The sequence below is a fragment of the Vidua chalybeata genome, chromosome 7 (genome assembly GCF_026979565.1).
Source record: "Vidua chalybeata isolate OUT-0048 chromosome 7, bVidCha1 merged haplotype, whole genome shotgun sequence".
In the NCBI taxonomy this organism is placed as follows: domain Eukaryota; kingdom Metazoa; phylum Chordata; class Aves; order Passeriformes; family Viduidae; genus Vidua; species Vidua chalybeata.
Window position 1 is genome coordinate 18,643,630 of NC_071536.1, and position 15,826 is coordinate 18,659,455.

Here is a 15,826-nt window from a genome sequence, read left to right on the forward strand (position 1 = left end):
CAAATTATTATCAATTATCAACAGCAGAATTTGAGGGGCTTAGGGGGCAAAAAGGTGTTCTAACTTCAGTCTCCAAAATATGCCTGCATTTTAAATAGACATGCAACACTAAATGTCCTGTATTTTATAAAATTTCGTGGGCACAGAGGAAATACCAGTGACTGGCCTGCCATTGTCTGTCTCCAGCTGTGGAACCTCGGACACTGATGCCCAAAGCTCAGTGTGCACCCGGTGCCGTTCGGGCTGACACAGCCCGAACGCGGTCAGACACTCGGAATCGCGTGCTGCCACCTGCCGTTCGCAAGTGGAAGTGTACCGTCCACTTCCTGAGCCGCTTCTTAATAATGCACTTTAAAATCCTTCAAATTAAAGAGTTCTTACTGACTAAAAATTCCTCGTGTATAAAAAGAGCTAGAAAAATATCTGGAGACTAATACCAATGATGATATTTTCTGGGAATTCTCAGGGGTTTACATGTCTGTAAAATGCAACATGAAATTGTTATTTCACAACTGAAGAGCTGACCTTGGTTTTCTTACCTACCTTGTTACCCAGATGATTATTTGCAGTGTTTTTGCAGCCCTAAGTTTTTAGCTTTCAAATAAACAGACTATCTTGTCAAAAAGTGAATAACACTTTCTTATATTGTTATTGCACAAGCACTGTTAACAGTGCTGTTGAAAAAAATTACTGATGAGGTTTTGTTTTGTTTTGTTTTCCTTTTCCAAAGGCTTTGGGAGTTTCCAGTCAAAATGACCGATCAACAATAAAGAAAAAAATTAAGGATATCAGAAAAACACAGGAAAAACTGGAAAAGCAGAAGGAAAAGGTTCAAAAGAAGGAGAAAGAAGTTCGCAAGACTGGCAGAGTTGTTGCCACTCTTGAATCAAGCTGCTAAAATTACCATTTTATTTTAGTGCAGACTTGCCTAATCTTGAGGAAGTTCAGCAGATTTGTATATAGTTGTACAAGTGAGGGAGGAGGGAAAGTGCAACAGTTCAATGTGGTAGGTGGTTTTGTACTTTTTAATTGTGGTCCCTCCCCATTACAGCCCAATAAAATGAAATAATATTTTCAGTATTTTTATTTCTAGGTGACTTTGCCTGTACTAATGGACAATAATTTAACTGTCTGCCTTAAGTAAATTTCTGCTTCTAAGGTGTCATATGCCCTTTCCATTGAAATTGATGTTTGTGGAAAGTAGAATACTGTATTAAAAATCATTCCAGTATTAGTCAACTAGCATTTGATAGAGTTGAAGGTGGTAGAGGGACAATAGAAAAATCCTGCCAACAAATTCAGTCTGTGACAGTCTGTTTATCTGTTGCCACTAAAGATGTATAGTAAAAATTAAGTTTAAGAAATTGTAATGTCAAATTAATTTAAAAAGAAAGCATGTATTCGAATTTAGGATTATTTTAATTCTTTTACTTCCGGAACTTCATTCAGAGTTCACTTTAGTAGCACATTTTTGAATTCTATGTGTTGCAATTTACTGAGAAAATAACAAGAAATACTAAGTCGTTTTCACAAACTACATATCCTAAGCATAATACTAAGTTTTCTGTACACTACCCATATGGTGTTGGGACAAGGTTTAAGCCTATAAATAAGATCCTTTTTAACCTATTTTTCCTAAATAATACATAGTTTTATAGATTTATGCTATGAATAAGATCAATTTGCAATACATGTATTTCTCTTTTCTACATGCGACAAGATTTTTTGCGGACCAAATTTATATATTTGTTAAACAATACTGTTTTTCAGACTTAAAATACTGAGGGAAGAATTGTAGGAAAAATTATCACTGACGCCCTGGTTTCTGCCTTGTATTTAAATGTTCAGTTGTAGACTACAGATTATTGCTCTTTAAAGGAGGATTTGATTCTTGAAATAGCTTAGAACATGACTTGGTGTTTTGTATATTTACATACTATTTTCTAGAGATACTACAAGAGCACTTCCTTAATTTAGATTATTCCAGAAACATAGACTAGATTAAATAGCAGTTCCACCATAGAATGGACTAGAACAAAACTTACGTAGTTCATTTATGTGGACCAAGTTCTCCTTTAAATCTATGGACTGTTTTTCATTTTAATTAAATGAATGAACTTCACTGTTGGTGTTTCACTTTTTTTTTTTTTTGTATAAATGTCTTAAGAATTTCAGCAAAAGGACTGTGTGGAAATGCTTCTGCACACTAGGCATTTCCAAAATAAAGTTTGATAATCTTGGTAATAAATACTTTTTAAAAGATATTATATTTCAGTTTTATGCATTCTTTGGTCAAGATTTAACTCATTTACTTTGTTTACAGTAGCTTTGAGTTGAATACCAAACTTACAGACCTTGAACCAAAGAGGAATGCTGCCCTACTGATGAAAGAGAAAGGAATTAGAAGTATGGAATCATCAAATGCTCAGGTTCTCCCACGTAAAACCACCATTAATTATTTTAGTCAAGAAAGTTGAGTATTTTCACAGCTAGAACACAGAATATTGCTAAAACCCTGTATTACCTTTTTTCTTTAAGTGTACTGTTGCACCCTGGGGATAGTTTTCTCCTGAAAGAGACTAGTGGAAAAGATGGTTTCAGAGGTTTCCCTGTGTGCAGAGCTGTAACAGGTAAGGAGGGGCCCTATCAGGGATGATAAACTCCCCTGGCACCCGAGCATGAGAACACTGATTATCACAGCCCACGGCGTTCAACAGCTGGCAGATGTTGAACTGGGCTGGATGCACGGAGCGAGCTCAGTACCAAGCTACACAGTCACCCAACAAAGTTTCATTTTTACAATAGTTTTAATGAATAATTGCAGCAATTCTTTCAAAAAATTAACACAAACCAAGATTAATTTTACAGTGCAAGACTGAGGTAATTTGCAAAAAGAACTATTAATCTCAGCATTTTGATAGTATACTACTTTTCTGTAGTGATTCACTTCAGCTTAACCAGTGTGTTCACAATGACTTCAGTATAATAATGAAAATACTAAACACAAAAGTTGTCTTCTGCACTTCTATTTAAAGCAAAAGTTATCAAAGATCAAATTTTTTAACTAAGATTAAATATCGTAAATCAAAACATTTGTGTTTTCACCATAATCATTTGGGGTGGCAGGCGAAGAGATAACTACAAATATAATTACACAGCAAGTTGCTCTGGTAATCAGAATTCAGTTGGTAGTTAGCTGAGAACATGAAAGAGCCTTTATTACAGTAATATCTAAAATACTTAATAGACTTTGTAGAAAACTGTTAGCTTTTCTTCAGAAATACTGCTTGTAGTTGTCCAATGTTACTAAAATCAACTGAGTCAGTTAAAAGATTTAAAGGCTAGAATTCTCAGCTTCAGACCTGAGTTTTTAAAAGCCCTGGCTGTAACTTTCAGCTTTAGTTTAGCAAAAGCAATAGCTGCAAGTGTCCCTTCCAACATGGTACAGGCCCCATTTTACACTATGTGGCATTTCTCACCTCCTCTTGCAGGGCCAAAGAAGAGAACAGCTGTCAGTTCCCCTCACTTGTAGCCTTGCAGATTGACAGGTGTGCCAGTTACCAACTCGTATCCTTGTAAGGAAGAATAGGGGCTTCAATGTGCCCACAAGCTTGAGTGGAATAGGTAACCCTACTGATCTGGTGGCAATAAGGTACAATAATCCTCCCTCAGACTGTCAGTTTAACTGTATGCAGCCCTGTCTGTAATGCACTTCTGTTAAAGTTATCTACATTAGCTTAACCAGGGTAATAAAACCATTTCGTTGTTTTGCAGAACTTGGCTAGGGAGGTAGCAGGTGGTAAATCTTGTATCTGGCTCAGCTACAACTAGAGTAGCATGACTTCAATTTCCAACATCCCAGCTATCCCCTTCACTTGTGGTATCTCACCTTCTTCTCTGCAAAGAGATAGTAAACTAGCAAAAGCTAGGCTTCTTGTTTCTGAGATGGATTATGCATGTCTACTACAGAACAAATCCCACAGAATTACATGCAGTTTAATTAACTGAGAAAAGGATTGGTTCTCAATGGCTTTAACTGAATCACTCCAAAAATGCTCAGGAATGACAGGGATCAAGGTGAAACACAGATGTGTATTATTTGAACAAAGCTCATGCAGTAGGCATTATGTTGAATTCTTTATTAGGACTCTGTACCTGAAATGCAAGATTCATTCCCCTCTCTATCTTACCCTGTATGTTCTGATTTGTCTTTGACTGATTAACATATTCTGGTTATCATGTTTATGTTATAGTGTAGACTTCCAGTTACTACAAAAACAAGGCCAGAAGCATATCACAAATGCAAAGGTATTTTCAAAAACGGCTAATTCCACTTATTCTTACTTACTCCTGAGAAGGCAGTTTATGCTGTCAAAGTAATAGAGATGCCCTATTACAGACAAATTTTAAGAATCTCTTTATTAAAATAGTTTCCATTTATAGCCATATCTGACATACCCAAGTCTAAGATCTTACAAAGGCTAGAATGTTGATACTGCATTTTGGTATGACCTATAGAAATACAGGCAAATGCAAGACTAATATTTCTCTACTGTATACAAGCCAATGCTGTTTTTTAATTCACAATGATCGGGGCAAGGTAAGTTTTCACATCTATTTTATATTCACATTACAACCAAAGAAAGAACTGATGCCACATACCTGAGATATATCATATCAGTAGTAGCAGTTAAAAATGCTTTTTAAAAATTTTTATCCCTACAGAGGTGTGATTTCTACAGCTGAAAAAAAACTCCTTGATGTAGGCAATGTATGTAGGCAACATATCTAACTTTACAAAATTAAGCTTCAGCATGCTTAAGATAAAAGAACGTGCCATACATTTGCAAAGGTATAGCAGTGAGCTCAATATTTCTTACGCAAATTTTTCATTAATCTGTAGAATTGTATAATGAAAGAATGTTCCAATGACTTTTTTAATAGTTCTTCTAATGAAATTATTTTTTAATTATACAAATTAATACCAGATGTGATAGCTGTTGAATTGATCCCTCTAAAAACCAAAATATGTTCCTTTGACTTAGCTCTGAAAGCAGTCATAAATAGAAACTGAAACAAATTAAGTATGACCTTTTTTTATAAGTGAATGTTTGGGGGTTTTGGTGGCTGTTGGGTTTTTAATTTCAGAAAAGCCTCGTTACACTCAAATTTCTGTTACACCATTTAAAATTACTTTCACATATCAGAAGTGGTTCAACATCATAAATCAGGTCTTCTAAATTCCCTTTACAGACAAACCTCCTTCTTAGGAGCTGCTGAGGAAAAAGCTACATACTCCGAAAAGTGGTCATGTCCTTCGGCTCACTGCTTGGCACGCACCAATCATCGGCTTCATGGTTTGCTTTATAATGTTTCCAGGCTGCTTTGTTGTATACAGGGAGTCTTTCAATTGATTCTGTTGATAAGGCCTGTAAGGAGAAAAGGCTCTAGCTGATGATTCTTTTTAATTGAAGTTACCATAACAGAACAAGGAGTTCCATTAGCAGTTCAGATTAGAGTTGCTGATGAATGTAAAATTAGAGTGTTACATCATACCTTGATGTAAATAACTGCATCTGTACCATAGCCTTCTAAGGAATACAATTTCAGGTCTCCTTGGAAGTACTGTGCATACAGACGTGATATGGGTAAACCATAACCAAATCCAGCCTGATCAGAAGAAAAAGTATACTTCCATTAATTGCATTAATCAGTGGCATTTCCTGTTTAAACTTAATAGGTAAAATAGACAAACTAAGCATGATGTTTGACAATAACAGGAGTTCAGGTGTTAACTATTATGCCCTCCCCCAAGCTATTATATACCCCAAAACCAGAAGAATGCATGAATGATTGTGATTATGAGAAAACTGTTTGATTCCTTAGTCAGGCAGGGCTGATAGATAACACTTCTTGGATTATGGTAGCTTTTTGAAGAGATTAGAGAAAACTGCTGTGTGTCTGCATCACACAGAGTTCTTAAGTCAAATACATGTCATCGTCAGTACATATAAAAAAGGTTCAGTACACAACATCTATGACTTTGCAGCTTATACTGAAATTCTACCAAGCCCTGGCTGCAGTAGCAGGACAGAGACTGAAGTGTTAAGTGTATTTTTTTTTGTTTAAATACTAAATATTTTGTTTAAATACTAATTTTTGTTTACATTTTAGAGGTAATCTCTCAGTGAGTGTACACAACATTCCTCTGTAAAGATCTCCTGTTTAGTAAGTTGCAGAGTCATTTACATGCAGAACTACATATATTTTTAAATTATGCAATGTGGGAGAATAAATTCAGGAAAGCTGTTCAGAGATTCTAATTTCTGAGAGCTTAGGCTTTATTTCTTGTGCATTTATTACATTCACGTGAGACCAAAGTGGATTCTTCATATGCCCTGTCACATCTATGTGCCCTCATCCTTGCTGGGGGTTGGTACAATTGACTACATAACACAAATGAACTATGGCTAAAAGTCACTGCTATAATTATTCTTCCTTTCATTCAGTGGCTACAAAAATAATTCTGAATCCTGCTCTCACTGCAGTATGTGCAGCATAGCTAAGTATTCTGCTTGAGGTGGCTAATCTTTAGATTTAGTAGAGAAAAAGAATCTTGAACAAATTTAAATAATTTTTGGTATTTTATGCCATTTTTTCAGTTATTTTTTGAAAAATAATTAAGCTTGAATTAATTAAAATTCAAATATTACTCAGTGTAGTATCTATAAAATCAGTATTTCATAGCTTTAGCTAAATGGTTTTTGTGACAATTAGACCTATCCACAATGCCATGGTATAAAAGTCTTGCATACCAAAGGTGTAGCTCGTGATGTCTCAACACGAGGACGTGGTGCTGTTGAATACATATAGTTGAACAGTCTGTCAATTTTCCTCATAGGAACACCACCACCACGGTCACTCATCTGGAACAAGGAGCATTTAGCTTTATATCCCTGAACAAATTCTTATAAAAGATAGCTTCTCTCAAATAATAAGCCAGAGAAAGTTACAGTAAAGTATTATTTGAAGGTGTCCCTAATAAGTTACAGATTTTCTTTAATTCTCACCTTCAACAATGACCAAAGAGAGATTAATCCTTCCCTTTCATCCTTTATCCAAACCATTAAATAAAATACCGCCAATAAGAAGCATTCATAATCTCTTGGAAAAAAAGAAATTCTGCTTGAATTGTGCATTGCTTTTATCTTGTTCATAACACACTTTTGTCTGAAGTCACTATCTATACCTTTTAGCAAATTCTTGGTTCTCTGTGTATTTTATCTTTATTTCTCAAGAATACTGTCATTTAAATATAATTTACTAAAACCTATTACTTGAAGGAGTAAGTCAAAGGAGTTGTTCTACTACAGTTTAGTTAGACCTATGAAAAATCCAGTGCTTGCAGCTGGTTGTTGAAATCAAAGATGGATGTTGTAGAGAAAAAAGAAGAAGCTGGAAACTGTACTTCAGGAGCTTTGTTTTGTGTGGAATACACAATATCTATTTCCCTTTCTTCAGTTGTTTCACACCTGTATAGCTCTGTCATTGTCACTTAGAAAATGTTGATGTTACAATTGTATAAAGATGCTACTTCATTTTTAGTCATGGTTGCTTCTAAGCTAGGCAAGACACAAGCAAGTACAGGATGCTATTGCAGAGCCCTCAGTGTGACTGCAGCCTCTTCACGAGGCAGTATGTGAAATTCCATAAGGGCTTTTTACTTACATACATCATCACGTACAATCTGTTAATGGAACCAGATCACCAGCTCAAGTTACTAATATGCTGCTCATGACAGGAAAAGAAAACCTAATCAAAATAACTTTTAGAAAAAAAAAAAAATTAGTACCTTCACAGTTAAATCCTCATTTCCCAATGTGATGTATACATGAATTGCAGGATAAATGCATCGATCAGCATGATGCTCCATGGTGGCTCTCATTGCATTCTGTAATTTTCAAGTACAACTTAAATCCTATTCACTTCGTATATTACCTTAAAATATCATTTAGTATTTATTTTTATAATGTATTTAGAATCAGAACAAATATCAAATAGTTTTTTATATTCCTAGTTTATTCAGTATCAGTATATATTTAGTTTATTAGAATACTGAGACTTGAAATATTTCGTTTTTTAAAGGAAACGTGAATAGTTTAATGTACAGCATTTGTGTTCTAGAATTCTTCATAATGCACATAGTACATGCAATATGACACAAACTCCAAGAAAAGTCTAGGACTAAACTGCTGGAGAAAAGCTCTGTAGGACATGTTACATATTTTACCTGATTTGAAAATACACAATTTATGGGAAATCTTATGCTCACTTGCTTTATTAACTAATGTCGTTGTACATTTTAAGATTTAAGATGTCTATTCAGAAGGTATTCAGTGGCTAGGTTAAAGAGATACATCTTCCAAAGCTGTTCAATTTCTATGCAACTATTGTTTCTCTAATAGTTCAGGGTAGCTGTGTTGCTGCAGTCAAATGGCAAGAAGTTTGCACTTGCAAAAACACGCTGTGATCTAGAATCAGTTTGAAAAGTCAAAGCAATAACAATCTCAGTAAACAAGGATTATGAAAGAATTGAGTAATTAATGGTAAGTGCACAGACCTTGAAAAGTTCAAAAACCATGTGATAGAGATGTGATGGCACGTACACCACTTGCATAGGCTGTCCTGGTGATTTAGCTGGAGAGAAGAGAGTCTAAATAACTAAATAGCAAATTAGATGTCTTTTATTCATTCCCACAGTAATTCAAAATGTGAATTTGTATTGTTAAATTTAAAGAAGGAAAATTTGAACAGAAATCTTTTGAAAAGTTGTATGTTAATCAAAAGTCATAATCAAGATTTTCAAATGTTGCTTGCTGCTTTAGAAATTAATCTTAAAACCCACTATGGGATCACTGACTAGGACATATCATGTTTTCAAATAACCTCACAGGTATCACAAGGATGGAATAGAAAGTCTTGTATAAATCTTTAATGTGTCACAAGAAACGCAGAGAGGGTGAGATGCAGTAATGTCAGGTGAAGAAACATGAAATCTTAGTGAGGGAAGGAGCCTGCTAAAATTTGTTATATCAACAGCTATAGAATCAAATACTTCTACTCATGTCAGTTTTCTGGTTAAAGGGAGGAATGGGGAAAGCATTGTGCCAGATTTAAAAAACCCAGTAGATACAGAGAACACATGAACTATATGAAAAGCAGAACATTTCACCACCAGCTGCTTTAGAAGAAGCCATCATGATGTTCAAGAGCATGCCTTGTCCACATTCACTTACAATTCAACTCTTCAAGGATAAGTTCTGGAGAGCTCATGTAATATAAATCACAAAGTCTCTTGGCATTTTCATAGCCATCTATAATAAAAAACACAGGAAGTTATATTTCCCCCTCCCACTTTTTTTTTTCTCCTTTCTCCTTGAATCTGCCAAAAAATGTTGAAAGTACTGTGCATTGTCAGGGAGATTTGTACTTTTCAGAAAAACTGTCAATAAAACAGTCAATAAAAAATGTCAATAAAACTTATGCTCCTGGTAGGCAAGGACAAAACAATATATGCCTATCAGGATGTGTATTTGCTCTTAGTATAGACTCTCATGCAAGTTTTCAGGATTCTTATCATCTGAATTTACCTCTAATAACTTCAACAACATTGCAGTTAGGATCAATGCTTCCAATATGTTTTGGATGAGCTGGATTAATTTTCCCACCAAACAGTAAAGCTGCCAAAAAAGAAAACATCATTTAATATCCAGTGCAACTTTATAATTTTACTTTGTGTCTTCTGTTTTGCTAAATAAAAAATTTATAGGAAATCTATAATTTCAGTCCTCACCATACTGAAAAGCCTACTATTAATAAATATTTTAGGAATTGTATTAAGAATGAGTTATAAACAGCAAGGTAACTAGTATTCTCCTAAGTGGCACCTTAGTACATATTAAGCACTTAAATATTAAAGTAAAATACAGTTGACATGGTACAGATATCATTTCCCCTCCTTTCAATACTTACAGTGTTGATTAAGGAGCATTCTGATTGAAATGCGACTCATGTAGAAGCGGTCTAAAAAATACTGCACGTTCTGTGAGGTCACTGGATCAATGCCAAAGCTTTCCTTGTATTCTATTACTCCTTGAGCCATCGTAGGAATTACATCATTGTGGCGATTCCGGATTTTTATCACAGTATCTGTAAAACTAAAATGAATACATTGTTACTATTTCACTTTCAAGGGTATTTAATCCTCCAGCAAACAGTGCCTGACTACAAAAATGAAGACTTACGTGCAAAAACACCACGTCTGCCTACTGTAGTAAGAAGGCAGGTCAGTCTTTACGGTGCATTTCAGGTGACTAGCATTGAAACAATCAGTAGTTGACTATTTTGACTCATAAAATTATTATTTATTATCTTGATTCTGCCAAGAATCAAGATTATAAATAAAGATATCAAGATAGAATTATCTTGATATCTGCCAAGAGAAAGAGAAAACTGTGCCAACTGTTTTCATGCAGAACCCGTGCCTGTCAAATGGCACTTCTGGTCAGCCAGCACTGACTGAAGCATTCTACAGAATGATATTATGCTGAAGTGCTTAATTTCCTGTTTTAATGTACCCTCCTTTTAGGGACAGGGGATGACATTGCTGCAATTCTTCTGTAAAGATCTGAGACGGGAAATGTTTTTTCAGCTATTGTTTTTTTGCCAGTTCTCCAATACAATATTAACAAGATATACGTGACAGCAAAGCCTTACCTGTGAATAGCCCCTGAATCTTCTGAGCTTTTGTCCTTAAAGTCAAGAATCTCCTGAAGGCTTTGGACATACCTTTCAATGAAACAAAGAGGATAAAGATCAATTCTAATATGCCTCCCCAGATCTCTCTGGTTAGCAATTTGTGGTCTTCCAATGTTGCGTGTTTCCAAATCATTCTACCTGTCTCCCTGTGAATTTTGTTAGATTCCTTTGAATCTATTTTTAATGTTTTCTTCTAAAATTTCCAGAGCAATGAATTCCACAATTTAATTAGAATACATAAAATATGATCTTTGTGTTTTAAACCCAGTAGGTGATCACTTATTTGCAGCCCCTATGTGTTCCTGTTAGTAGAAAAATCTTTCCATTTGTGCATTATTTAAGTATTTCTGCCATCCCTTTCTTAGATACGTATTTTCCAAGCTGAAGAATTCTATTTGGTTTCTCCTCACGTAGAAATTGTTCCAACCCTCTGATTATCCCTCTTGGTCTTTTCTGTTCAGGATAGAGCTGCATGCAATTCAGGGGAATAATGGGCTAATACAGTGGTACAATTATACTCCTACCCGTTGGTTATTTAGTTCCTAATACTATTTTCCTTCTTGCCATCAACTGACACACGCAGAAAAATATTCCCAGTAGCATCAACACTTCTTTTTCCATTGTAAGGAAGCAAGCACACAGGAGAGGAGGTTCTTCCCTGTGCTCTACTTTGCATTTGCCCAAATGGAATTAATTTCCCATTTGATCAGTGTCATCTAGTATCATAAGAATGTAAGCATTTGTGTTTCAGTAAGAATTCATTAAGCTATCTTCATTGATAGCTCTTTTCATATTCAGTCAATCCCACTTACTGGCAGATTTTGGCAGATATCTTAACTTTAAAAGCCTTTACAGAAATCCTTATGCCTTTAGCAGTTACCAAGCAATATCTCTGTTTTGCTTTCATCTTTAAAAAGTTTATGTCTATGTTTCTTACTTGGAAGCAAACTTTATTTTCAAATAATGTCTTTTTTTACTTTAATACCTTCATGTTCTCTCTGTTGTTTTATGTTTTGGCTTTGGGAACTTCCTATTGCTTTTTCTTCATATTTTCTATACCTTTACTCTCAGTCTGCAATAACCTGTCTTGTAAATGGTTTCTGCTATGTTTTGCAAACATTTTGTGTCTTAGTTTGCTTCTGTTGTTTTCTTCGACTAGCTTCTTCACTGTTAGGTAAGTTCCCTATTAAACATTCTTCTGGTGGATTTTTGTTTAAAAAAAAGAAATTTGATTCCTCATACATGAGTGTGTGCAATACGTAATGATTTTTTAAATTCCCTTGCAGGTTCTCTAATTGCTCCTAAATGCTTTTTTTCCCACATCTGTAAATTTAGTTTCTGATCACACTGGTATGTTTAGCATCTCAGTATTAATAAGTGATATTCATGTAACAAGCCTATGAATGTCCTTTCAGTAGAAGAGAGTGACTTCCTCCAACCTGTGTATATGCAGGTCACCCTTCAAGGAATGGAATGTCAGTGTTCTTACCAGCTCTGTACCAGCTGAACTGAAGGTGTTCTTAGGAGGTTGTCTGGAAGCAAGCTGATTTCCTTCATTATGTTTGCCAATCTCACAGGCAACTCTTGTCGCAGAAACATAAATGAAGTCTTTTCACAAGCATTTTCAGATCCTAAGACCAATATGACATCAGAATGAAGTCAATACTGTGGTAGAGAACTACACAAACTTACTTTCTTGCATTAGAGGCCTATACCTTGAATTCAAAGTAGGCTCTGCCAGGCTGGTAAGCTGGTATTTCTTTCATGGCAGCAGCCCACTTGTGTTTCAAAATTTATGGCATACTGAAACCTTCCTATGCAGTAATGAGAATCTTCAATATATAAACAGAAACTAATGCAACAGTTACAGACCTATACTGTTCAACTTTAAATATGGCTTCTATCTACATATATTGTTCATTTTATTTGCAGCAAACTCTAACCAGCACTGATCAAACAATGTCATTCTGAGCACAGAGAAGTAAATGAAACCAGCACAGGAAACTATTTATGAGAAGGATGCTTGAGAAAGTATCATAGTCCCATACACCCTGCTTTTCATCACTGATCTTAGTGAATTATCATAACTCATTCTCAAACACTTTGAGAAAATAAATTCAGTAACAGAGATCTCATTTTCAACTAATTCTGTTGTAGGTTAAATTCAGTCTTACAAGAACAGAAGTCAGGTGAATGAATTCACATGAATAGTGAGAAAGAAATGAAAGCAGGACAGCTACTCTGCTTAGCCATTAGGCTACTAATACATTTAAATTTTTACATTTTTAAAAGCTAGAAGTGAAAATACTGCCTCTTTTAATAACTGACCTGTCCTTTTGTAAGAACAAGTGTCATCTGTGGGGGTGGCAATTAAATGTGGTTATTAAAATCAAGACCTGTTTTTACTCCCACAAAGCTTGTTTTCTTAGGTGAGAAAAGAGGGTGCAGAGTGGGGACGAGACTAAGAAATGCCGTACTTCATTCTCAGCCAGACTTCTTTCTAGACTTGAAGACTGTCACATAAACAGCATCTGAACTTCTAACCTGCCCATCTGCTGCAGTGAAGTGTATACTTCAGGGCTGTTGTTTCACAACATGTATTTCTTACAAATTAACTCCTGTGTTACTGCTCAGCTCACTCCTTCCATTTGACAAGGGGAAGCTGGGGAAGAAGATTAAAGGAAGGGATGAGGAAAGAAAAAAGGAAGCTGGGACTGCCTTAAATATGAAAAATCTTCACCACATTGAAATAGAGAAGTTTACTGTAAAGCATGCAGACTCAGACACATAATAAACTACAGTGATGAAAGAATGTCAGTTAATAAAAAAGTGAATAATTTTCAAGAAACTCCTCCACAATGGCATTTACCAGCATTATGCACTGTCTACATATGATCTCTGCCTAGAAACTTTTCATTCTTCTCCCTAGAGAGATTGCACAGGCATGACTGTTATTAGCCTTTCCCTTTTCTTGGGTAAAATTACAAGAACAAATCAGATTGGAGGTATTAAAGTGTAAATATAATTTTTAAATGTTTCATATACTCAAAAAATTACATTTTACAAAATATTTTTTGTATCTGAAGGCCTTATCTTTGCAATCTTGGGTGAAATATGGAAGGCAGTATAGAGCAGGCAAATTGAACAGGCAAATTACTCTCTTCCCACGTGCAGCTACACTGTATCTCGGCAAAGAATGGGTAAAACTCCTACAGAAAATACTGTGGTCTTATAACCCAAGACCAGACCTAAATTTGCTTACAGAACATTTAATTTTTTAAAGTTAGCTTTACCAGATTTATTATTTCCTCTTTGACTGTTCTCACTCTTGCAAAAGGAGCAAAAAAAAAAAAAAAAATCCTTAATGAAAACACCATTAGATTATAATGGCTACAGAATATCTTATAGAGAAATATTTATTGTCTCTGTCTTGCAGTCTTTTTTATTTGTGTTATTAGTTTTTACTCTCTGTAAAGGATCTGTAAAGATTAAATCTGTAAGGATTAAATCTTTAAGCAAAAGAGAGGAAAAAATACTGTAGAAGTTTTTGAGATTTTTACCTTATGTTCAGGTACTAAGAGCAAAAAAGTAATCTATCTTTTGACACAAGGAAATAGTGTGCCTTGAAAATAAACATTGATTTTATGGTAAGCATTTTATTAGTAGTGGTAAAGTAATACAGGTCAAAGCAAACTCTGAATTGCAAGCTTCTTTGCTTAAAAGTACAGTAGCAACAGAACATATGGTGGGGTTCCTGTAGAAATCTGGAGTTTTAAATGTCAGATACATTTCATTGCCACAAGTGAAACATTGAATAGATGGATGAAGTGATAGCAGATAATTGTGAGAAAATCTTCTTTGTAAGCCTTCCTGCTTATATAAAGTTTGGGGTTCTTGGATTAGTTCTCACTTAGGTTTTACTTGCAAAACTATAAAAAGCCATGAAGCTATTAACTAGTTAAATATATAACACATAAACATGTATGCACACCAAAATGCCTTGGGTACAGAAAGAGAACGTCCTATAGAATGGCTCCAACCTCAGGCTTTGAAAAGGTGTCTCAGTGTGACTTACACAGCCTTTCTCTATGTGATCTTTGCTTTGAAGCAGGATAGAACAATTCCTGTGATCCCTTTTGTTTCCAAGCTGACAGTCAAGCCTGGAAGCATTAGGAGTGGTTTTGGCACTGAGTGTAAGATTGAGTATCCTGTTACTGATTTACTCATTTTCAAGACTAGATTCCAAATCCTCCAGGATGGCTCCTGATGTCTGCATCCTGTTCCTTCTCTCACACACCTTCTAAAACAGCAACATTTGGGTAGGATGTTTCTGTAGGGCACAGGCCAAGTGACTGAGCAATGATAACTGTTCCAGCCCCTCGGTGCCAGCTGAGGCTAAACGCTTCATGTGTTTGGAAGGTGCCTTTAAAAGGCTGCATGCTGCTTAGCAAAAGGCTTAACCAGTCTCACCTGTCTGAGTCACTGCTCTAACGCTACCAGTTATCACAGCTGTTCCCATCCTCTCCCCAACACTGCGGGTTCTGCAGGAAAACACCCAACTAGCCTGGTGGTGCCAAAAACCGGAGTTCTCCACTAAATTTCAACCTTGTCATAGTTGTGGTCTCCGGGAATGGGCCAACCGGGCTCCCTTGCCCCAGGAAGGAAGCAGAGCCCTTTTCTGCCAGAAAGCACAGCATTAACAGATAAGCAACACTGACGGGGTGAGGGGTCGTGGCCGTCCCGCTCCTCACAGGCACCTGTGGGAGGAGGGGCAGCGGTCGAGGGCGGCTCGCCGGGGACTCACCGAAGTCCAGAAATTGCTTCATGGAGAGCGGCGAGGGGGAGAACCGTGAGTAGAAGTCCACCTGCTGCGGGATGTTGCCCGCGGCAGCTCCGCGCAGAAGGGCGCGCAGCAGCCTCATGGTGCAGCTCCGTCCCCTCAGCTCAGCCCGGCCCGGCCGCCATTTCCCGCCGCGCCGCTCCCCCGGCCCCTGCCCAGGCCGCGGCC

The 15,826-nt window shown here is 36.2% G+C and overlaps 2 protein-coding genes across 4 annotated transcripts in view; one reads left to right on the forward strand and one right to left on the reverse strand.

Annotated features, from left to right (window-relative positions):
* LOC128790949 (neurabin-1-like) overlaps window positions 1-2,267 on the forward strand; it is a 37,737-nt gene extending 35,470 nt beyond the window's left edge. For all 3 annotated transcript variants that reach the window (XM_053948162.1, XM_053948164.1, XM_053948163.1), the window contains one exon: window positions 731-2,267. In XM_053948162.1, the coding sequence (XP_053804137.1) occupies window positions 731-898 (168 nt within the window). In that variant the 3' untranslated portion in view covers window positions 899-2,267. The remainder of the gene's footprint in view (window positions 1-730) is intronic.
* Window positions 2,268-2,788: 521 nt separating this feature from the next.
* PDK1 (pyruvate dehydrogenase kinase 1) lies at window positions 2,789-15,817 on the reverse strand. The gene is made up of 11 exons (XM_053947577.1): window positions 15,623-15,817; window positions 12,308-12,449; window positions 10,777-10,848; window positions 10,033-10,217; window positions 9,651-9,740; window positions 9,297-9,374; window positions 8,621-8,697; window positions 7,853-7,951; window positions 6,816-6,926; window positions 5,557-5,670; window positions 2,789-5,429 (listed from the first exon to the last, which is right to left on the reverse strand). Exons 1-11 carry the CDS (start codon window positions 15,738-15,740, stop codon window positions 5,289-5,291), a joined length of 1,227 nt encoding a protein of 408 aa, XP_053803552.1. The 5' UTR covers window positions 15,741-15,817; the 3' UTR covers window positions 2,789-5,288.
* Between the last annotated feature and the right edge of the window lie 9 nt (window positions 15,818-15,826).